Genomic DNA, 23,432 nt, shown 5'->3' with positions numbered 1-23,432 from the left:
AAGAGAGCAATAGCATGTGTCTTATCCCATAAGTGCCTTAAATCTAGTCCCATAAATTTTCCAACCCCATTATTCCCTATTAAGTGGCTTCATAAGGTTATCCAAGTGGTATATAGCAGTCCCTTCGTTTTTACATAAATCACTAATCTGATGTTACCCACTGTTTGACAATAGTCAACAATTTCCCATTTTGCACAGGTAAACATCCAGAAAGATCCTTTCTATGACATATCACACAAGCTCTTTCATCACTGAACTCCAGATTCTCTATCCTTCCTTGTTCCACTACTTGCCTCTCAACTCAATGTGGCTTCAGCTGCAGAGAAGTTGTTATGAAGTAACATCTTCCTGTTCCCAGTGTATCTGCTTTCCTACCTCTATACTTTTGTACATGTTGTTTCTTCTATATGTAACACCTTTCTTCTCTTTCTCTACTTGGAAACATTTGATTCCTTCTTGAAGACATCAGATATCACCTCTTAATCTCCCTAGGGAGATTTTCCCTAGAGTCCCCAGGCTTTCTCTCTCACACTCACAAGTACAGAGCTCCTTTATAACATTTATCACATTTATGGGAAAAGGGATCATCATACATTTTTGATTCTCTAACCTCTAATGGTCTATGAACTACTTGGGGGCAGAGAGCTCTAAATTTATTCATACCACGTTTTTTTTCAGAAAGCGTTTATACTAATTGTAATTCACCCCACCTAAGACAGAGATGGGCATACCATAGGCTCTGCATAAATATTTACATAACAAACACACCAAACAGATTTATAATCTACTGTGTCATTAGCAGACCTACCGACTCACTAGAGAAGAGAGATCACATGAAACTGGAAGATAATTCACCTACTGGGTTTTACCATCTCTGTTATTTGTTCAGTTATCAAAGGAACAGAAATTGAAAACAGACACAGAAAAAGCTATGCAACCCACAAATCTACTATTACGAAAATGTGTGTTCCATATTGATGAGCTGTTTCTTAACTAGAACCAAGTGAATAGGTATAGATCTGCATAATATAATAAACTTATTATCTTCTTGCCAACTGATTTGTTATAGGACCTCAGGCAAATTAATCACTCTCTTCCATTTGCCTTGTATTTCTCTAGAACCATCAAAAAACATAGTGCATTCTACAAAGGCAGTTTTAAGGAATAAACAAGAAAATCACTTAACATTAAAAGTCAGAAGACCCAGGATTTTATGCAGATGTTATAAGTGACATTTGAAAAATCTTAGAAAATGATTGTCACTCTCTCATTCTGTTTTCATATTTGTGATATAAGATTGAACTAGATCAGTAATTCTCAAATTTTTTGTCATCTCATTACAAGTGGGGAGTATGGCACACTCCATCAGCTAAATTTTCTCAGATTAACAATATTTTCTCAGTGGATCTAGGATTACGTCAGTAGGTCAGAGACCCATTGTAAGTACAAGGTAGGTGTGTGTCGGTGTGTAGTTTTGCACAGCGATAAAGCTCCCCCAGGTGATTCTAAGTCTTTAGGCTGAGAACCAAGAAACTCCTCAGGTTTCCTTCAGCCTTAACAATCTATGTTCTTATAATTCTATGAATGAGTACTAGGGATGGCACAGAAAGGACAGCAGTGTAAAATACACACTAGTTGCAGAATATAGTAGCTAGTTGAGAAAAGTATCCTCAGTAAAAACAGATATTTGCTGAGCAAACAGGAATAGAGACATGGCTTATGATGATCTAGGCTCTTGATATCTGTGTAACCTCGGAAAAGGTACTGAACTGCCTAAGATTGATTTTCTCATCTGAAAAATCCAGATATGAATGCCTACGTGTTGTGAGGAGTAAGTGTGACGAGCTATGTAAAGTGTTCAGCATGCTGCTTGGCACGTGGTTGATGCTCCATAAGTGGCTGTCAACAATTATGAGGCCCATTTGTGTTAGACATACATATATGAGTAAGTGTCCCTGTCTTTCAAGGTTAGGGTTCTATTTCTGGTGTCAAATTTTACATAAATCTTCTCTAGACTGGATTGTCTAGAACTTCTATGAATGAAATAAATACCAAAATTATTTTATTTTATAATTATTCAGTGACCCAAGAAGAAATATTTAATATTTTAACAACTTAATTGGAAATCATCTTAAGTAAAACACAGGAGATCTTACCTGTGGTCATCACCAGAAATTGTTCTCCAGTATATGTTCAAATACACACAACCTAAGTAACCAATATTATAACGTTTCAGTGCCCTCAGTACTGCTGAACATTAACTGTGTGTCAGCCACATTGGTAAGCAATTTACATGTATTGTTAACTGATTTAATCCTCCAAAACCTGCTATCACAGATACTATTATAATCATCCTTATCTTGCAAATGAGCAAACTGTTGCAAAGAGAAGCAAAACTTGCTCGGGTTACTGTGGTAATGTGGAAACTTAGACCCAAGCTGCTTTGGGTTTTTCTGGGATGGTGATAAGGGTAAGGTCTTTTGACATGCTGTTAGGACTCCTGAATTTTAGACCTACACGTGTGTCCTTGAATAACTGACTTCCTTGCTCGGCTGAAGGTTTTTTTCTGCCTAAATTAAGAGATTTGGATTAAATCTAAGGTCCCATTCTGTGACTTTCTAATTCAAACTGTACAGCGTTTTGAATGACAAGAATTTGTGTCTGAGAAAGCTCCCTTTTTTGATATTTACTTTTTTTAGCTGCTGTTTTCTTTTGTTTTTCCTGGCAAGTGTTATGTTGGCAACACAAACTATTATGCCTACATCTATGTGCTTATAAATGTTTATGTTGCTATTGCTGTTTATCTGCCTTGTTTAGGAGAAATAATAATTCATCAAACAAACAAAAAATGGAAAAGAAACAAAATCAGGCAGACCAGATTTCACCAACAATAGAGACCTCACAATTATAGCTGTCACACTATTTACCATGATATTTCCACCCCACGACCACTATATCACTCACTATCCCTCTTCTCATGCTATATATTTTATTTACATGTTGTCATTCTCTCCTCACTGGAATGTAAGCCCCATAAAAGAGACTTTTTATCTGCTGCTGCACCAATGCCTAGAACAGTGTGTACACCCAGAAAGTGCTCAGTAAGTGTTGATAAACAGAACTAAACTGTGTCCCAGCAGGGAGGATCTCTGTGGACTGATGGCAGCACCATTACTGAACGCCTTCACTTTTTCTCACATCACTTAGTGATATCATTACCCACCCAAGAAAAGAGCCCAGGAATGAGTCTCAACCCTTCCCTGTTACTCTCCCTTGAAACTCTTCTCTAAATGGTCACAACATGACTGCCTTGGTTCTGGCTCTTACTCCCCTTAGACTAGTACAAATGACACCCAGACTTGTCTTTATCCCCCAGATCCTCTCCCATTGAATACCTCTCCCCACAATAGTACCTGGAATAATCTTTAACCAATATCTTGTGGTTCCCTTGTTGAAACCCTTCATGGATCTTTCACACTTTCAGGACAGTCTCTAGACTCTTTAGTAAGAAATAAGAGGCCTTCTTGATCTGGCCACTGATCATGTAGTCTCACTTCTCCTTCCAATGTTCTTCTGCAGTCACACTGCACTTTTTTTGGTGTTGGTCTCTATACCTTTGTCTCTACTAAATTGTTTGTCTGAAATGCCCTTGAATTCATTCATGGCTTCCCTGAAAACTTCCATTAATATTCAGTCTTTTTTTTTCTTCATGCCAAATTCCACTTGAACCTGAATATTCAGTCTTAACATCACCTATGTCAGAAAACCCTTCCCCATTTTTCTATTCATAGTAAACCATTCTAACTTCTTTCCTCCCATGTCATCAAACTCCAGTAATACATCATATTGTAATTGAGCTATTTGTAAGCACTTCTGTCTATATTTTATAGTTTAATGTTTAAAGGATATGCTTAGAACAATCGTTTGGCATATCACAGGCCTTCAATAATTATTGAATAAATGAAGAAACAAAGAACAACATAAATTTCCTATCTAGAGATGCTTACCCTTCTAAGGGCATGTTTATAAATAAAATCAGATCCCAAGTCCTTAGTAACAACACAAAGCTTAGAATTTTCCGAGTCTTACCTATACACATTCTGTGGCCTGTCTAGAATACCTCTTGACTTTGAAAGTGACTGCAATGCTGAGGCCCTTCCTTCCACAGATGTCTTCTTAGGTGATCTCCAAATTAAGTCCACCTTGAGTCTAATGCATCAGTGAGAATGCTGTTATTATTACAGACATATTTCGAATGGCAACTGGCTGCACACACTTGGATTGTATTTTCTTGATCTGCCAGAGGAGAACCAGAAGCAAAAGTATCCCAATACCACCTGTGACCAGAGAGGCAGAACACACCAGGTTCCAGGATATTCAGATACAGGGGTCGACCGTTCCAGGACTGCTCTCGAGGCACAATAAAACTTTTCTTTAGAATCAAGGTGTCACAGCAGCTTCCTAAAGACACCACACATCCAAAATTAGGAGTGGGAACTAAGTCGAAGAATCAGTCCATCAGCGTCTGACTTCCTGAACCATCTTAATGAAATAAAATGGCAAAATTCACAGATACATTCACACTGCCAGTGACGACCTAAAATAGCATCAACTTCCGACTGAGTGAGCCAATCGCTGGCTAGTGCACTGAACTCTTTGCCTGATGACATGTCAACAGCGTGACTTTATTTTCAAAATCGGTCCCCTTTTCCTTGCTCTCTTATTTCCACCTTGGCAACGAGACAGGGCCTGGTTTTTCTACGGATCACTAGAAGATGCTATAGGAATGGATCATTAAAACTATTTACATGTGTGAAAGAAAGCAGCACTGGATTGAGGCAAATTGTGGGGAGAAGGGAGTTTGTGGACATAGATATTGCTACAATCATAATGACAAGGTTTCAAGTCCAAGAAGAAATAGAGGAATAAAGATGCATATCTCAAGTGTCATTAACAAAAAGAGTATTACAGTCATAAATTGTCTTATGTTATCTGGACTAAGCAGCCCAGTTGGGCACTACTACCCATGCAGGAGGGCAAAGAGAGTGAAGATGTCCCAGCAGACATCTGGTACTGCAAACGAAGAGATGGTGCACCTGTATTTCTGATTGCTGCCTGATCCGTGGTGAGACCCTTCATTCAGAGAAAATCAAATCATACTAAAAACATCCCCCAGGGAAAGCAGAGGGAAAAAAGTGATACGATTTGGCAGAAAAGCCATGGAAGGAGCACAGATCCTGTGGGTCTAATCTTTTTCCAGGCCTTGGCTAGCTCACCTTCCAAAATCTGTAGTTACAGGCATGGTAGATGCAGGGATTAAGAGCTGGGCTCTATGTTCAAACTGCAACTGTAATTACTAGATTCTGGAAAAATTATTTAACTTTGGCTTCAGCTTCCTCGTTGTAAAAGAACAGTATCCACTGCCTAGAGTTATAGTCCAGATATAAGTAACGCATGTAGAACTCATATTAAATAGTAAGTGCTACATACTGTTATTTTAAGCAGAACCATTAGTGATAATGGTTTAGGATCAAATCAGAATAGAGACCCTTTATTGCAAACAAAACTCTTGGTGGAGTGGCACAAAGAGATTTACAAAATCATCCGGCTCTATCTCCTCTTCTCATTTTTCTTTTTGGGAAAGAGAAGATGAGTAAGATAAGGAAAATGTGCTCTCCTAGCTTAGTAATATTACAGTAAAACAGAAAATGTATAAACATACATATGCGGAAAATCAAGGTTATAAAAGTTATGAATCAAATACAACAGTAATGAAAACTGGAAATAAATTCTGACTTATGAATTAGAGATTATTTCCTAGGGTATGCTATAGTACCTCTTTATTTGTATAAAATCTTTTTCTTTTAAAGCTACATTCACAAGCTAAGTAGATTATGCATCTAAATTCTAGAATCCAATAGGACAAAGTACTTTTATTTAACCATTCACATCAATAAACACAAGTAAGTTATTTTCAGGGAAGCAGCAATTCCATCCTGTCCAGGTTTCTGTTTGTTTGCTGTACCCCTGCTCTTGACCGTCTGACAAAATGACACTGAGATCAGATGTTCAATAGAGGGTCCAGACTCTGATTGGCCTCTGTTCAGCAGGGATCACAGGCACATTTCCGAATGGTTTGGGAAACAATGACTGAGGGGCTCAAAACTGTCTTGATTAGAATGCTGCAACCAAGACAGAGCTAGACAATTTTAACAGACTATAGACAAAGCAAAAATAACTAGGTTTCTGACTACCTGCAATTCTCAGCCTTGTAGGAACGTATTCTTTATTCTGTTGAAAAACACTCTATATCGATTATGCTGACACTGACAGTAAAGTTGTGAGGTGGCTGGTTTCCTTTACATTTTCTTCTTCACATCTCAGATGAGAAAGTGGGTTATGATTCATCTTGTTCAATTTGAGTCACAATTCGTTTTGTCTCTTTTTAATTAGTTCTTCTACATTCCACATTAAAAAGCAAGAGTAGTTTGCTCAGCAAATGAGAACATTGTGGTATATCTTGGTGTGTTGCTTTCTCACACACAATGACTAAAAAACACTTTTTATATTCTCTAATGATATTCCAATTACAACAGAACATCATAAGAAAATACAGAGTGTTAATTCAAATAGAGATAAACACTGATGTTAACAATTCAGAGGAATGATTATTGCACACTAATCATAAATGGCACAAATCAAGCCAGAGGCTACACTAGGTGGAGATATTAACATCTCTTAAATTTTTGGTCTTCTGCTATGGTTTAGAAAATTTTTTCATACAAACTTATTTAACTTGATTCCCACAATAAGCACATAAAATAGGGATAATCATCTCTTTAATAAGTTAAATAACTGAAATTCAGGAAGAATCTCAGTTTCTATACAAGAGCTATCTAAACAAGAAAACTTAAAGAATTTGGTTTTAACTTTTTTTTTTTTTTTTTGAGATGGAGTTTTGCTCTTGTTACCCCAGGCTGGAGTACAATGGCACGATCTCGGCTTACCGCAACCTCCGCCTCCTAGGTTCAAGCAATTCTCCTGCCTCAGTCTCCCGAGTAGCTGGGACCATAGGCGTGCACCACCATGCCCAGCTAATTTTTTGTATTTTTAGTAGAGACGGGGTTTCACCATGTTGACCAGGATGGTCTCGATCTCTTGACCTCATGATCCACCCCCCTCGGCCTCCCAAAGTGCTGGGATTATAGGCGTGAGCCACCGCGCCCGGCCTTAACTTTTAACCTGTCCTTGGATATGTTAGTTTTTCTGGCAAAATGACTCTAATCTTAAAGCTGCTAAAAGAATAGCTCTCAATAATGTGTAACAAATGTCACATGTCACTAATGTTATACAGAAAAGATGAGTTACACATGGATTTCCTGATGCCAAATCTAGTGCTCACTTTATCAAGCCATCTAACAAAAGATGAATTATTCATTTTTGTCACTGCTGTATCATCCACATTAAAGACCATTGCTCCATTGATGGTTACCCATATCAATATTACTTATGTATGCCCTTTACCATTAGTGAACACCATTACTGAGCCGGTATGCCAATTACCATGAGTGAACACCATTACTAAAAATCCTTAAACAGAGTGACCCTACTAGTGTACCCAACACTAGTGCATGGTATTCTTCATCATACTCTACATCCTATTCGACTTTTATTACCTGGCACTGAAAGCTATTTTCAATGCAGTGACCATCTCATAAACCTCAGGAAATGTGTAACAGTAACATGCAGAGCATAAAATGATCTAGGAAATATAATTCTTGGGTTTGTTTACAATTCTTCTCCAGAACTTTGAGGTAAGCAGCACTGAAATTTTATGTAGGGCAGCTGCTTTTCTTATCCACCTACATTTTTTTTTAACAGTGTAGAAAGGACAAATTTATGACAAGTGTTTGAGGCAAAGGAGTTAAGAGGCCAGAAGGATCACAACAGTTCATGTGTTCTAATCTCCTGATATCAGCGATGAGACCTATGGAAAAGAGACTGGCCCAAGATGTCACAGTGAGTCAGTGGGACAGCGTCAGGCCAGCAATGCCTCTGAGTGCTGGATGCCTGGATTACACCGCAACACTATCTCTTGCAAGAACATGATGACTCTGCATGCAAAAAAAAAAAAAAAAAAAGTATGCTTTATAAACCTAATGGTAAGCTTGAGGATACCATTTCACCATGGTACCCTATCAATTTTTCTTCTCATTGAACGATATCCACATTTCTCAATATTTCAAACATTAGCTGGTGCATGAATGAACTTCGTTTTTTGTTTTGTTTTGTTGAGACAGACAGTTGCTCTGCCACTCAGGCTGGAGTGCAGTGGTGCAATCATGACTTACTGCAGTGTTGCCCTCCTGTGCTCAAGAGATCCTCCCACCTCAGCCTTCCGAGTAGCTGGAACCACAGATGTGTTCCACTATACCTAGCATATTTTTTCTTTTTTTGAGGTCTCAGCACATTGCCGGGGTTGGTTTCGAACTTTTGGACTCCAGCAATTATCTGACCTCGGCCTCCCAAAGTGTTGGGATTACAGATATGATCTGCAATTCCAGCTGTATTTTTAAAATTTAAACATAGTATTTAATGTCTTTTAGAGGAAAGAAGCAACTTAGTACTTCGACCCCCAGAATCAAATTATAGATGTCATTGATATGAAGACCAAGATGAATAAAAAGTTAATTGATTTAAATAAAAATATCAGGCAAATAATAATATGGATAGTTTATGTATATGGTAAAAAGTCATGAAGGTCCTCTCTGATGACTGAAGAATGGGAAGCTCTCAAGCGAGATGATTTCTAAATGCCTCTCTAACTTTGCCATGATCCTAAGGCTGACTAGGAAAGAAAGGGGGAGTCAGTGGAGGTTAAAAACTCATTTTCATTACTCCTGCCTGCTGTATCTTTGTAGCTTTTTTCAGCAAGTCATTAGTGTACACTGTTTCTGTTTGCTCTTGTTCAATTTTAACATATGATGCTCATGGCCAGATTGGAGTAGAGCCAGGTTCAAAGCTCATACAAGTTCAAAGTTTAATGGTCAAACCTTAGAACCAAGTAAGGACTGAGATCAGAGCTGTACAGTACTGTCGGAAATCCAGAAGAATTAAATAAAACATGACTAACATCAGAGTCAGCCTTAGGAAGAGAACTGGTATAAGGTCATTAACTTGAATCTGCTTCTGTGATTTCTTTCTTTTCTTTTTTTAATTGCATTGGATATTATTTGCTTTTTCTTTTTAAGTATTTAACCATTTTTGGTGGGAACTCTTAACCACCGATAGTGCCTTGCCACTCATCTTCACACACCAGGAAGAGGTATGCCTGTATGTCTTCACGTGGACTATTTCAGCATCTTATATGGCACAGGCCAGTTAGTACAGTGGCAAAATCCTCTGAACCTAGATGGAAAAGAACAAATTTTCCACTACCAGTTGTGAAATCCGTTCTCTATCAAAGCCCTTGGCCCTAGAGGATTTAACAAATGCCTTCTGTCCTTGGCCATTACATCATTTCCATTCTCTCTCATAGTATACACTACAAGAGTGTATAGTATATAGTGTGTAGTAGGCACTCAATAAATATTTGTAGATGAATAAATCCAGTCAATTAAAAGTACAACAGGGCCAGCTGCAGTGGCTCTTGCCTGTAAACCTACCACTTTGGGAGGCCGAGATGGGCAGATAATGAGGCCAAGAGTTCAAGACCAGCTTGACTAATATGGTGAGATCCCATCTCTACTAAAAATACAAAAATTATTCGGGCATGGTGGTGTGCCCCTGCAGTCCCAGCTACTTGGGAAGCTGAAGTAGGAGAATCACTTGAACCTGGAAGGTGGAGGTTGCCGTGAACCAAGATCACACCACTGCACTCCAGCCTGGGTGATAGAGGGAGACTTTGTCTCCAAAAAAAAAAAAAAAAAAAAAATACAACAGATGTCTCTCAAGTACAACTCCACAGATGTTCAATCAGTCACTCTGCTGACAGTCACTTAATTATGCCCTCTGACAATCCTAATGTCACTTCATAGTCTGGAAGGAGATGCTTATCTGGGTGTTTTAGAGAAAGTTGTGGGTAAAGTGCAAGTTGGGGGAACGATGGTGGTTTGAAAGGGAAGAGGAATTGAGTTCATGGTTGTGCTTGTGTGTTAATATCAGAAAATGCATAATTAGCACTTGTAGGTTCAGGTACCAGTATCGAACTGAGACTTTCTTTTTAGCACATACAATGTGAGCCCCATCAGTACTTTCTCTCCCAGAATTTCAAGTTTGTTTCCATGGTTAATAAGCAAAGGACATTAAATTATGGAGTAGAAAGCTCTCTTCTGTTTTTCTATTCTTTCTTCTAATAAAGGGATAGTGATCCAACTGCAGTTGAATGACTGGATGTCTGCTGTTTGTATCAAGATGGTATGAAACACCAATCCTGGGTGGTGGTTCACAGTCTTGAAGAGGCTTGCTTTAAATGGACAATCTTTCAGGAAAGGTTGCTATGGACAACTCAAATAAACATATGAAAATAATGTTTCTTTCAATGTGATTCTCTGTCAATCCAACCAAATTAGATTAGAACCGAAGAAAATTGTGGTGGTATGAAATTGCCTTGTGAACCAAGGTCTATAGATGAAACCCACAGTTGGAGAAAATGTAATCCAGAACTTAAAAAATAAAATCTTAACCAGGCACTCTCTTCACTGACCAGTTCAACCTTTAAATTTCACAGAAGACACATGCAAAAGAGATCAACTCCAAAGGCGTTAATCCAATTTAAAGTTAAGTTTAATAAATGTAGCAGCCATGTCCTACTCTACTTTATATATTCTCCAGTGCCCTTAAGAGATTTTTAAAAAAAAGAATGAAAAAGTCTGAGTTATACTCTATGGCTCTGTCACTAACAAATTTGTGACCCTAAAAGTCTTCACTCATTTTCGGTTGGGCGCAGTGGCTCACGCCTGTAATCCCAGCACTTTGGGAGGCCGAGGCAGGCAGATCACCTGAGGTCAGGAGTTCGAGACCAGCATCGCCAACATGGTGAAACCCCATCTCTACCAAAAATACAAAAATTAGCTGGCATGGTGGCAGGTGCCTGTAATCCCAGCTACTGGAGAGGCTGAGGCAGGGGAATCTCTTGAACCCAGGAGGCAGAGGTTTCAGTGAGCTGAGATCATGCTTGTGCACTCCAGCCTGGGGGATAAGAGTGAGACTTTGAACAAAACAAAACAAAAACCTCACTCACTTTCATAATCTCTAAAAATGAAGAGGTTTTCCTAGTCTCTTAAGATGCCCTCCAGCTCTAACATTTTATGATTCTATAAGGTGCTAAATAAATATATTTTAAATGAATGATTTCCTCCCTGTAGTTTGCCATGTCCTATTAGAGAAATGTGATTGTCTGCTCACAGTTTTCATTTGTTAGTTCATTAATTCATTAACACCTATTAAACATCTCCAATGTGCCAGGCATTATTCTAGGAATGACAGGACCACAACAGTGAACTAAACAAAAATTGTTGCCCTCATGAAGACTTACATTTCATGGAGAAAACAGATGGGAAATATTACAAGGAAATTGGATATAGACACTGAGATAAAAAGATATTGGGAATCTCTTTTGTTCTTTTGTATAAGAAAACTTAGGTTCTTCTGTATTTGAAAAATACATACGCATAGTTCCTAAAAAGTTATTTATTTTATTCTTTTAAAAGGCAATGTGTTCTTATGTTGGATAAGGTAGATCCAAGGTATGAGATCACAAAAGTAGCAGGCCCAACCTCCGTCCTCACCTTTGTAAATAGCCCCGCCATTTCTCTTCAAGCCATCGGAGACTGTTCATTAATCAGAAAGAAGATTTTGACCATAGAATTCAAAACACACTGAGTTGCATGGCTTTGAATGAGTCATTTGGGATTCAGTTTTCTAGAAATGAAGGGATTTCCTAGATAATTTCTAATATCACATTCTTCTTTACTCTAAGTCTGGGATTCCAAATCAATGCTTAAGAACATACTAGCCAAATTAATAAAAAAATTAATGTATGCTAAGATGGGACACATAAAATGCTCAGGATTATTATTTATTTAGTGCTGTAAACATACACTACTCTGAGCAAACATTGCCAGAAGTCACTACCACAGAAGAAAATATACCTAACATGTCTTATTAACTAGAAAACATTCTATTCCCACAGCTCAAAGACACCCTAAACAAAAAGTTAGAAAGAAATGAAACCAAGAAACCCATTTTTCCCCCAAATCAATATCATCTTTTCTCTAAGCCATTTATTGTCTAACTTTTCTTCCATTGTGGTTTTGGGGTTTTTCATTAATTAGGTCATTTATCTGTGAAAACAAGATCCACTAAAGGCAGCTGCCCACCTGGAGTCATTTCCCAGTTTGTAATTGATAGGAGCACTTTGGAAACCATTTTCTTGTCACATAATAATACAAACAATGAAATACAAATTCCTTTACACCTCTCAGTTGAGATCCTCCAAGCACTTTACAAAGCAATCACACCGTTCCTTATGCAGATTACAAAGCTAAAACATGGAATATGTTAACTCATCTATCTTATGGCCCATGACCAATTCAGCACATGGTGTTAACAGCACAATGGGGTGAAAAGCAAAAAGAATTTAAAGTCAGTAGCCCTATGCCCTAGTGCAATTCTGCTACTTACCTGCTCTATGACTTGTGACAGCAGTGGAGAGCCCTAGGGAGTGGGGAGTCCCTTCATCACTGAAATCTTTCATTTCCAAATATCCCAAATGGGAATAAACACACTATTTTGTAGGACTGCTGTCTTGCTCAAGTGATATAACAAGAAAAGTGCTTTAAAAGGCATTATATAAAGATTGGTTGAAATCATGTAATAAAAATGATAATCTAGGGTTAGACCTGGAAGTTGGATACAAGATGCTAACTTTCAAACAAGCTGAGATGCCTAAGTCACAAAATATCAGAGTCAGACAGCACTCGTGAAACCTAATCTAATCATCCATCAGTTGCTTGAGTACCTATCACCATTTTCACCAACAAGGGATTATTAGATTCTGACCTAGAATTCCATGAAGACTTTCTTCTCTCTGTTAAAAAACGTGATTTCATTACACTGAATGGGAACTGGCCAGACTCCCCTCACTTGCCTTTGTTGCTAATTTACAAATCACAAATATTAAATCAAATTCCCTTTCCACATGACAGTCTTTCAATGGTAATTGGAGCTCCAGGCTTTCCTTACTCCATACCTTCAACTGCATCTCAAATCGTGGTTTCTAGTTTCCTAAGCATCTTAGTCAAGTCCTCTGGACATGCTCACTGATCAACTGGTCCCACTAGTACAGAAAGGAAATGGACCATCCTCCCCACTGTTTTGTTTGTTCTGTTTCTATTCATGAACATTCACTGACCCTCCATTTTCATCTTAATTGAGAAGATGCCTAGGCACCAAATACAATGAGCTGGCATTACCAATAAAGTGATCAATCATAGCACTTTATTCCTGTTCATGCATGTGCTAGGTCCCTGCTGCTTCATGCCTTCCACTTTTGTCTAGCTATCGTTTGAAAAATGAAAGCCTAGTTCCACTAAGACAAACTCCTAGTTTTCCGCAAAAATTCTCAATAACCCCTACTAACTCAGAGATGAACAAAAAGTTTTCTTAGATAAATGCTAAGTTCTGTGAAGAGAATTTACCTAGTGCTGCTCTGAAGGATTCTTTAAATAGCTCACTAAATAATTTTAAGGCTCACATCCTTGTTTTTTTAAAAGAAGGAATAAGATAGTATCATATAAACAACGTCAAGATAATTACAGCTCCATGCTTAAAAATGTACTGTCAGATATTTCCACTCCATCCTCAGATGCATTACAACAGCCATTTCCAGACATACTGTCTTCCAACAGTGTTGTCTTCAGCCACAGGGGCTGCCAGAACATTATTATCTGGAGAGAATTATGCCACAGTCACTGACATACATGTATGAAAAGCTTCATATACAAACACGCTTTCTCTTACAAAATGAATGAAAGCACAAAACTTAGAGGCTCTGGGTATATTACTTAAGGCTGTGGGTGTATCAACCAACATGAAAAGGTCTTAGACAATTTCAAAGAGATGTCTCAAGGTTATCTGGAGACAAACTCAATGTTACTTTCCTTTAGTTGCTGAAAACTGTTTGAAAGAGACAAACTTCAAAGCTGGCAACTAGCCCTGTAGATACCCCAATGTTCTGAGAATAATACCTTTCTCCCCTATTCATTTTAATACTCAATTAAAAAATTTTCCATTTTCTATTATAAGCTCTGAATTTAAATTATAATAATTTATAGTTTAATACTCAATTTAAAAATTTTCCATTTTCTATTATAAGCTCTGAGTTTACTCTAAATAATAATAATTTACAGTTACTTTATCACCCCTGGTTCTTTCTAAGCATCTATCACTGGAATGGAGAGCCTCCTTTAGTATCAACATATTTTTCTAGTTGTTCAGGAAAACAGCTTCCTCTAAAATGGAAGCACTTGAACCAAGGCTTCCTGTAGATGAGCTGGGCTAAACACCCACTGTCCGGTTGATTGAATTGGGTAAGAATTTTCTCCTACCTCCAACTTTCTACTGTTTTCTCCCTTCTCTCTACAGGGTAGTATTCAGGCCCACTGAAATGACATCATTGTTAATGGGAAGACACATGTCCATGGTAAGGAAATCTGTTGAAGCCAAAACTTAAGTCCAAGTAGACGGCAAATGCTCACAGTATACAGACTCTATCTTCCCTGTAGAGATATAGACTCATCCAACTGCTTTATCATGGTTCAACATCTGTGGCATTTACCTAATGCTGTAATGCAACACTCACAAGTTTTAATGAACATGGACAAGAGAAGGTATGGAAGCACGAAAACTATCACCTTTTCAGAATAAATCATTAAAAAAAACAGCTGAGACAGTTAAGGATTTCTGTTTGCTACATTTTATAAAAAACCTGAAATGAAAAAACAAGAACAGTGGCTATTGGTGATTTGCCTTCTCCCAAGGTGAAGAGAAGATCTACAGTCTGCAAACATGGCTGATAGGGAGGTATCGGGTAGACAGTCTTCCTAATGTATGTAACTCAGCCATGTCACAGCAGTTAATTCAGGATGTTAAAGATGGTTGAAACATACCAATGACATTGAAGTTCAGACTACAAACATGTGATCTTGGGCAGAAGCAGTCCCTCCATCTCTCACTTAAGATCATGACTTCATAAGGAAAAGTTATGACATGAGAGAGAAACAGCCAATTCCTGACAATCACAGGAACAGCATTTATATACCTTTCTGTAATGGTAATGTATCATAATAGACATGAGATCAAAAGAGGGAGGCCAAATTCTGAAATTATTAGCTATGTGACCTTGAACAACTCATTGAGCCTCTCTGAATCTCTGTTTCCCCATCCGAAAAACGAAGACATCATCACCAGATCTGCTAGTCATGTTGTGCCTGCAACTTGGCTTTTTAAACATATGGAGCTCTAGGTAAATATCAGCTTTCGTTATCACTGCCAAAATTGTCCTCATCTCACCAGCAACAGGAGGTGTGTATGTTTGGTAAAAAATAAGAAAAAAAGATAAACAATAATGAGAAATTTCAGAGACCTACCGTAGTCATTAAAACAGTAAAGTTGAGAAGGTACAGAAATGGTGCTCTCTCTACCCACCCTGGGAAGGATTCTTAAGAGAATTCATTTGTAACAGGCTTCAGTACATTTTTAGAGAGGAGGGAAGTCCTGGTAGTTGTTGTGCTTATAGCATCTCTAGCTGTTTTAACCCGAGGTGATTCTGCCTCCCCATAACATTTATCTCTATCTCTGTTTCTCTACATCTTTCTATCAATCATCCCTCTTTCTCTCTTTCTGTCACTCTATCATAATTTCAAAATAAATTGTAGACATCATCACACCTCACCCTATACTTCAACAAATAGCTAATAAAAATAAGGTTTTCCTAATCACAATGCCATTAATATAATCATGAAATTAACATTGATGTATTATCTATCATTCATATTCAAATTTCTCTGTTTGCTACCAATCCTTTATAGCTCTTTTTTAAAATCCAGAATTCAATCAAGACAGATGCCTTACATTTGAATGGCATGTCTCTTCAATTTCCTTTAATCTAGAACAGTGTTTTATAACCTTGACAATGTTGAAGAATTCAGGACAGGTGTCTTGAAGAATGTCCCATCATCTGGATTTTTTTACTTCCTAGTGGTTGGATAGAGCTGAAATATTTTAGCAAGACTATTGCCTAGATGATGCTGCAGACTGCCTACCTTCAGTCAGTAGGCACAGGTTAGCCTGTCCCATTATTGGGGATGTTAAATTTCATTAGTTGGTGGAAGATGGCTTCCAGGAGACCTCCATTATAAAAGTTCCTTTCTCCTTTGTACTTAAGTCATCTGTGAGGTGATCTTTGGTGCCTCTCCCAATACTTTTAGGCATACAATAATTATAATTAAATATAAATAAAACTGTTAAGAGTGATGAGGGGCTCCGTAAAGAAACCATAACTATAAAAACATATTCATGAATCATTCCACTTATGGAAAAAAAAAAAAAAAAAAAAGAGTGGCTTGGAAGCAAAGCAACATGACCACAAAGGAACTCTCTCTGTTGACATCATTTATTTACATTTTGTTCTCTCTCACTCCCTAGTGCAGCTTGTAGTCTAGCAGGAGATCTATGACACGAAAGCACTTAATTACCTTCAGTAAATCAGCTATGGTTTAAATAAAAATTCCAGCATTAAACAGGCAAAGTAGTAAAGAGAGAGTAGGTGATGGGGTTTTGGCAGGGCTGAGAGTATAGTACTACAAAAAAGAGAAGTTATTTAAGGGAAGTGCTTGACAATGCTGTTTTCAGTCCAGAATAGGCCAAAGGTAAAACTCTGATAGAGAGCAGGAGAAGACTTTATCTGTCGCTCTTGGGTCAGGCCCTGCTGATGCAAACACACTGCTATGTAATCTTCCTGTTCATCTTCAGCTGGACTTACTGACGCTCACACAGCAGCTCAGTCACACCTAACACAGTGCTGATATCTGCACTGAAATCCTTGACATCTGTGACTCTCGTCTTTCCTAGGAACCCATGAGCCCCATGAGGACAGACCCTCTGCATTTGGGTGTCCCTAACACCCAGCACAGTAACAGGAGCAGAGAAGGTGCTTGAGAAATGTTTAAAGCATGGAACAATAAAGGAGAGTTATATTCACAAGTCAAAGGACTCTTGATTTCATCTTGCCGGTAAGAGGTAGAGCAGACATTCAAATCAAGGCATCCTGCCTCTAGAGCCCATGTTTCTAACCACTACTTATGGAGTCCTTTTCATGGCATATGATCTCAATGTGCAAGGGCTCATTATAGACAATAAAGTTCTTAGCCTTTAGCCAAACATTGAAAGCTTTTTCTAGATTGGTCCTAACCTGCTACTTCAACCTTATTTCCCAATATTGCTACTCCTAATGTGGACACTTCACTCCAATGTTCCCTGTTAGGTCAAAATTCCCCTCCTGAGTAATCACTTCACTTCTCTACTGTCTTCCTACTTCCAAATCTCAATTAGCACAGTTTTAAAGACTTACTCAGAGGCAAACTACTCCATAAACACTTTTCCATTCTTCTATCTTGATTTTCTCTCTCCTTTTTCTGAATTCTCAAAGAACACTTGGTAGACACTGCTGAAGCCACTTGTCACTTTCTGTCTTGTGGTGATAATATAACATCATAACCCTGTAACCATACCCTATTAGACTATAAGAACCTCAAAGGTAAGACCCCCATCTGCCACCACCACCATCTAGCAGAGCAGCCTGCATATTATCATAGGCATATATTTTTTTGTTTTCTATATAACGTAAATTTTCTTTAAATAATTCTGGCCTCAACTTATATTTTGTCAATTCTGTGTACTTAGAAGGGAATGTTCATCTCTTATTTCCCATCTGTCCAAAGCTAATCTCCACCATAAACAGTCTTCTAAATAAATATATAGGCTGGCTGGCTTTCCCCGTCTTTTACAGTGTGGTGTTTAAATGTACAAATCTGGATTCTAATTCAGTGCTCCAATATATTAGCTGTTGACATTAGGCAAATTCATATTTTTGTGCCTTAATTTCAAAATCTGAAAAGACAATAGTATCTACTTCACAGGGTTATGTTTTCCAGTAAGATCTGAAGTGAGTTAATTCCTATAACATCAATAAAATATAGTGCTGCCATATCATAAGCACTCAAATGTTAGTCATTTTTTCCAGATACTCAGATGGTTAGTAATCATTGGCAATGATTATTTACCAATTGGTGACATATGTTCTATTGTTGCTAGGAACTTAAATTTAAATCAAGTGTTATTAATGGATTTTTAATGAGCATATCTTATTATCTTAAATAAACTACATGCCCCAAGAGCATGGGAGAACTTTGAATATTGAGCATATTCTACATGCCAAGAACTTGGCTAAGTGCTTTCTATAAATATTTCATTCATTTCTCACAACAACAGTATAAGCTCGTTATTATTCCCATATTACAGATAAAACAAAACAAAAATGAAGGTTTGGAGGGAATAATGCTTGTTCAAGTTTTCTAAGCTACTAAGTAGTAGAGCTTGGACAGTTCTTGAAGGCAAAAATAATAACTTATATCTGTTTCTCAGTGTTCAATATATATTCATTCATGCAATCACCATCTATGTTTAGTTTTCTTTGTGGCTACATATTCGGTTGCTATGATATTTGAAGCATAAATCCTTGGTAAGTCAGCTTTTCCTTTTTAATAGGGCCTAATACAGAGACCTGAGTTTTCACTTTTCAAAAGTTTATCTTAGACTCCATTATAAATCCTCCTCACATGGCAATGACAAGAGCATAGTATATTTTTAGCATATTTTGATATAACTAGAGACTTCTGTGGATTTTTAATGTTTTGTTTTACTGTTCTCCATGCATTGTTGTTCATCTCCATCAATTTGTCTTTATCTTTATTGTTATATGTCTTTGGATTATGATGTTTATACATTGAACTTATTACTGTTGAAAGAAATGCTAGAGAACATTTGCCCCAACCATTGATATACTGAGGTGGGAAATGGGGCTCAGGCAGATAGGTAAAATGCCAGTATTGCTTGGCCAGCAAGGGACAGAGAAGAGACCACAGATTTTTTTTTTTTTTTTTTTTTTTTCCTGAGATGGAGTCTTGCTCTGTCACTCAGGCGGGAGTGCAGTGGCACAATCTCAGCTCACTGCAACCTCTGCCTCCCAGGTTTAAGCAATTCTACTGCTTCAGCCACCTGAGTAACTGGGACCACAGGCACCCACCACCACACCCGGCTAGTTTTTGTCTTCTTGGTAGAGACAGGGTTTCGCCATGCAGGCCAGGCTGCTCTTGAACTCCTGACATGAGGTGATCCAACCACCTTGGCCTCCCAAAGTGCTGGGATTACAGGAGTGAGCTACCATGCCCAGCCACAACCAGATGTTTTATTCCCACTCTTTGTGCTCTTTTAACTAAGCTACACTCCCACCCGAATACAAACAAATGCCAGGTTTTCATATCTGAATACCTCCCACTCCATCTACTGTGCGATTTTGGACTGGTGTGGTCAGTTTACCTGTCATTACATATCCTACATATATAGGAGCAAAAAAGACATGAAAATAGAATATATTTGAAGAAGCAAAAATCCTGTGCAATTTTCCCACCTCTGTGCCTTTACTAATACTGTTCTCCAAATGTGCTTTCTCTGTATGTCCTTAAAGCTGTGCTACTCAAAAAGGTGGCCCATGGATGGGTGTCTAGAAATGCTTATCACTTTGGATGAGACAAGTTCTGGAAACAGAGAATAGGTATTTAGAAACTAGTATAACAATTTAAAAGAGTCATCAGTTAACGATTGACTCTAATATTGATAAAATTTCAGCTTCCGTTTTATTTTACGTCTTTTATTTCCCTAGTAGTTAATTTTAACTGACTCTACAAAAATACTGCTCTCCAAGAGACTGGAAGGAAAATGGTCTTCCACCACAGAAAATGTGAAAGGCACTAGTTTAAAGGGCTCAGATTTGAGTGCCACCAATTCTTTCACAAAGTATTCCTGATGCTCCTAATAAATAGAGCTTTTAAAACTTATAGCTGGGTGCCATGGCTCACGCCTGTAATCCCAGCACTTTGGGAGGCTGAGGCGGGCAGATCACCTGAGGTCAGTAGTTTGAGACCAGGCTGGCCAACATGGTGAAACCCTGTCTCTACTAAAAATACAAAAAAGCTGGGCGTGATGATGGGTACCTGTAGTCCCAGCCACTTGAGAGGTTGAGGCAGGAGAATCACTTAAACCCAGGAGGCAGAGGTTTCAGGGAGCCAAGATCATGCCAGTGCACTCCAGTCGAGGTGACAGAGCAAGACTCTGTCTCAAAGAATAAAAATTAAAAAATTTAAAAAATTAAATAAAACCTACAACAATTAACCTAAGCCTTCTCATAATTTTTATCACTTTCTTCCTAGGCTAGTAATTATTTGTATGCTTGCCTTATCTCTTTCTGAACAATTTTAACCTCACTGAGAACAGGTTATGTGACCTCAGACCTCACAATTGGCATACAATCCATAAATCTGCATTCTATTCATGGACTGGAAGGATTAACCATTCAAAGTTATTCACAAATTTGAAGAGGGGAAGATTAAAAATACAAAGAAAACATCATTTGTTGAACTCAGATAGAAAAAAAGATTCAGAGTACAATCTGGAAATTAGATATTAGACAATATTCAATTCCGCATTTTTTACATGAATCTTTAGACCAGTGAGAAATGGGAACATACACAGAAATCCTATTTCTGCCTAATGGGAAGCTAATAAGTTGTCAAAAAATAAGTCTTCTTAATTTTTATTTTTTTGAGACAGGGTCTCACTCTGTTGTCCAGGCTGGAGAGCAATGGCACAATCATAGCTCACTACAGCCTTGACCTCCCAGGCTCAGGTGATTCTCTGGCCTCAGCCTTCTGAGTAGCTGGGACCACAGGCACCTGCCACCACACTCAGCTAATTTTTGTATTTTTAGTGGAGACAGGGTTTCGCTATGTTGCCTAGGCTAGTAAAAAATAAGTCTTAAAAAATAAAATTTGTATCTAAAGAAACTCTAAGGACCACTGAAATTTTAGTACAATCTAAGTAGACATCACATTTATGGCAGTCTGGCAATGCAAATCCCACAATTACTTAGTTGTGTGGGCATGTATATCAACTCCCATGCATCTGTACTCAAACACTTTACCAGTGGAGTTGATAATACTTCCAATTACTAAGCAAGGAAATCAGAACAAGATATTTACTTTGGAAGTCAGCTCTAGAACCCACTCACCAAAGTATTCATCAGCAGGTGGATTTTCCATGTCATACAGCATCTTTTTGGTTAGGTGCTCAAGCTCATCCTCTGGGCGGAATGAAGGCGCAACAGACGAAGGCCCCAGTGGCCCTGTATGTCCACCCTGAAAGACAGAAAGCACACAGTCTTTTAACTGCAACCTAGGCCATCAACCAAGGCAGTCAGCCTACACAAGCAGTGATTGCACTGGAGAGGAAAAAGCACTGGACGTGGCTGGAGGACAGGAGACCTGAGTTTGAGGATTAGTTTTATCACTTATTCAGTGGCTAACCTTGGGCACATCTCTATTCACTTGGCTTATCTAGGTGAGTCATCTATCAGGCTTTAGAAATCCATGTTTACAATAGGAAGAATCTATTTTGTTCAACAATTGCTAAGTGATCACTGTGTGCTGTTATACATTTATAAGAAAAGTAAATTGAGTCTTTCTTATGAACCTTACAGTCAAGTGAGAGATACAGGCTCATTAATAATTAAAGAAAAACAGCTTCGAAAGAGTACAATCAGGGCATAAGGTGGGACCTCTTGCATAGCACAAGATGGACTTCCCGAAGAGACACAGCAGAGCAGGCTGGGCCTTATTCAGCTAAAAGGGAGAAAACACACAGGTAGAAGTTTCTCACACTCAGGTGAAAAAAGTCAAGTAGCATAAAGAGCTTCTGGAAGTTTTGTATTTCTGGACCACATATAGACTTTGAGATAGGAAATGAGATAAATCTTATCAGGTACAGGAGTCCAGAAAGTGAACCTTCTGGTGCTGGTTCTTTTGTTCTAGTTAAGGAAGTTGAGTAATTTCATTTTTCCAGCACTGCAAACAGTCAGATTTCAAATAGTGATGATAACTCAGTAGCATTGACACTGGGTTGGTGTTGAAATAGGTGGGTGAGAGCTAAGCTATGAGGATGCAAAGACATATAAAGTGATACAGTGAACTTTGGGGTCTGGGTGCAGCCATGTTGGCCAGGGGGTGAGGGATGAAATTGGGGACAGTATAAACTACTTGGGTGATAGGTTCACTAAAATCTCAGAATTTACCACTATAAAATACATCCTTGTAAGCAAAACCCATATGTACCCCCAAAAATATTGAAGTAAAAGAATAATAATTAAAAAATGAATGGGTGGGTGAGTCAGAAGTATAGCAATGTAAGAGAATCAAATATCAATTGAGAGAGTACTTGAGATAATCAATGAAGAATAAAAAGCATGTAAAAAAAGAATAAAGGCCAGATACTAGATTTAAAGTAGCTTTGTGCTATGTGATTAAAGGGAATTTATTATATTTTCCTTTGCCTATACATTTGACCGTTTCTAATATCTCACCCCAACATTCTTAATAAAAGTGTTATAAAAACAGAAATGCTATTACTAAAATTTAGAACTGACAATCACGTCCACCATGGGTAATAGTCAGTGATGTGGGATGGGAATGCTCTCGCCTTTATATTTATGCATTCTTAAAATAGATGGCCAAGAGGTTCTCAGAATGTTTACAAGAATAACTTCAACAAAACTGAAAGCTACATATTCATTCTTCTATTATCTTCACTCTACCAAGGAGTTCTTGGATGTGAAAATCCAGTAAAGTACAAATCCCTGAACACATGTTATCGTTCCCAACATTTACTTCAACAACTCCAAGATGGGTATCAATCATTTGTGTGACATCTAAAGCATTCCGTATCTTTTAAACAAAGTCAAGAAAGTTGATTCATACCTATTTGGCCTTTACTCTAAAACAATTTTCATTTTTTTTTGTTTCCCAAAATGTAGATATTTGAAGTACTGACAGAAGGCTGAAAAGGTCAAAAATATTTCAAGTTAGTCACTAACCTTAGCCTGAGATTTTATTGCATTGTTGAACAATTCGGATTAGAGATTAGAAAGTGCTGAGTAAACTATGGCATATGCTCAGGTTACAGACAAAAAATTGAGTTGCTTGCCTGGATGTGAAGAACCATTATGCTAATCTCCTGTTTGCGAGACAGGGAAATTGAGACAC

At 38.0% G+C, this 23,432-nt stretch overlaps 1 protein-coding gene across 8 annotated transcripts in view; it reads right to left on the bottom strand.

Moving 5' to 3' along the window:
• The window catches only part of LPP (LIM domain containing preferred translocation partner in lipoma), a 725,954-nt gene that overhangs the window by 156,580 nt on the left and 545,942 nt on the right, over positions 1-23,432 (bottom strand). For all 8 annotated transcript variants that reach the window (XM_012470875.3, XM_064366916.1, XM_021668859.2 and 5 more), the window contains one exon: positions 21,407-21,533. In XM_012470875.3, the coding sequence (XP_012326298.2) occupies positions 21,407-21,533 (127 nt within the window). The remainder of the gene's footprint in view (positions 1-21,406; positions 21,534-23,432) is intronic.

The sequence above is a fragment of the Aotus nancymaae genome, unplaced genomic scaffold (genome assembly GCF_030222135.1).
Source record: "Aotus nancymaae isolate 86718 unplaced genomic scaffold, 86718_ANA_hifiasm-v0.15.2.pri h1tg000067l, whole genome shotgun sequence".
Classification (NCBI taxonomy): Eukaryota; Metazoa; Chordata; class Mammalia; order Primates; family Aotidae; genus Aotus; species Aotus nancymaae.
This window is presented reverse-complemented; position numbering and strand designations above follow the sequence as displayed.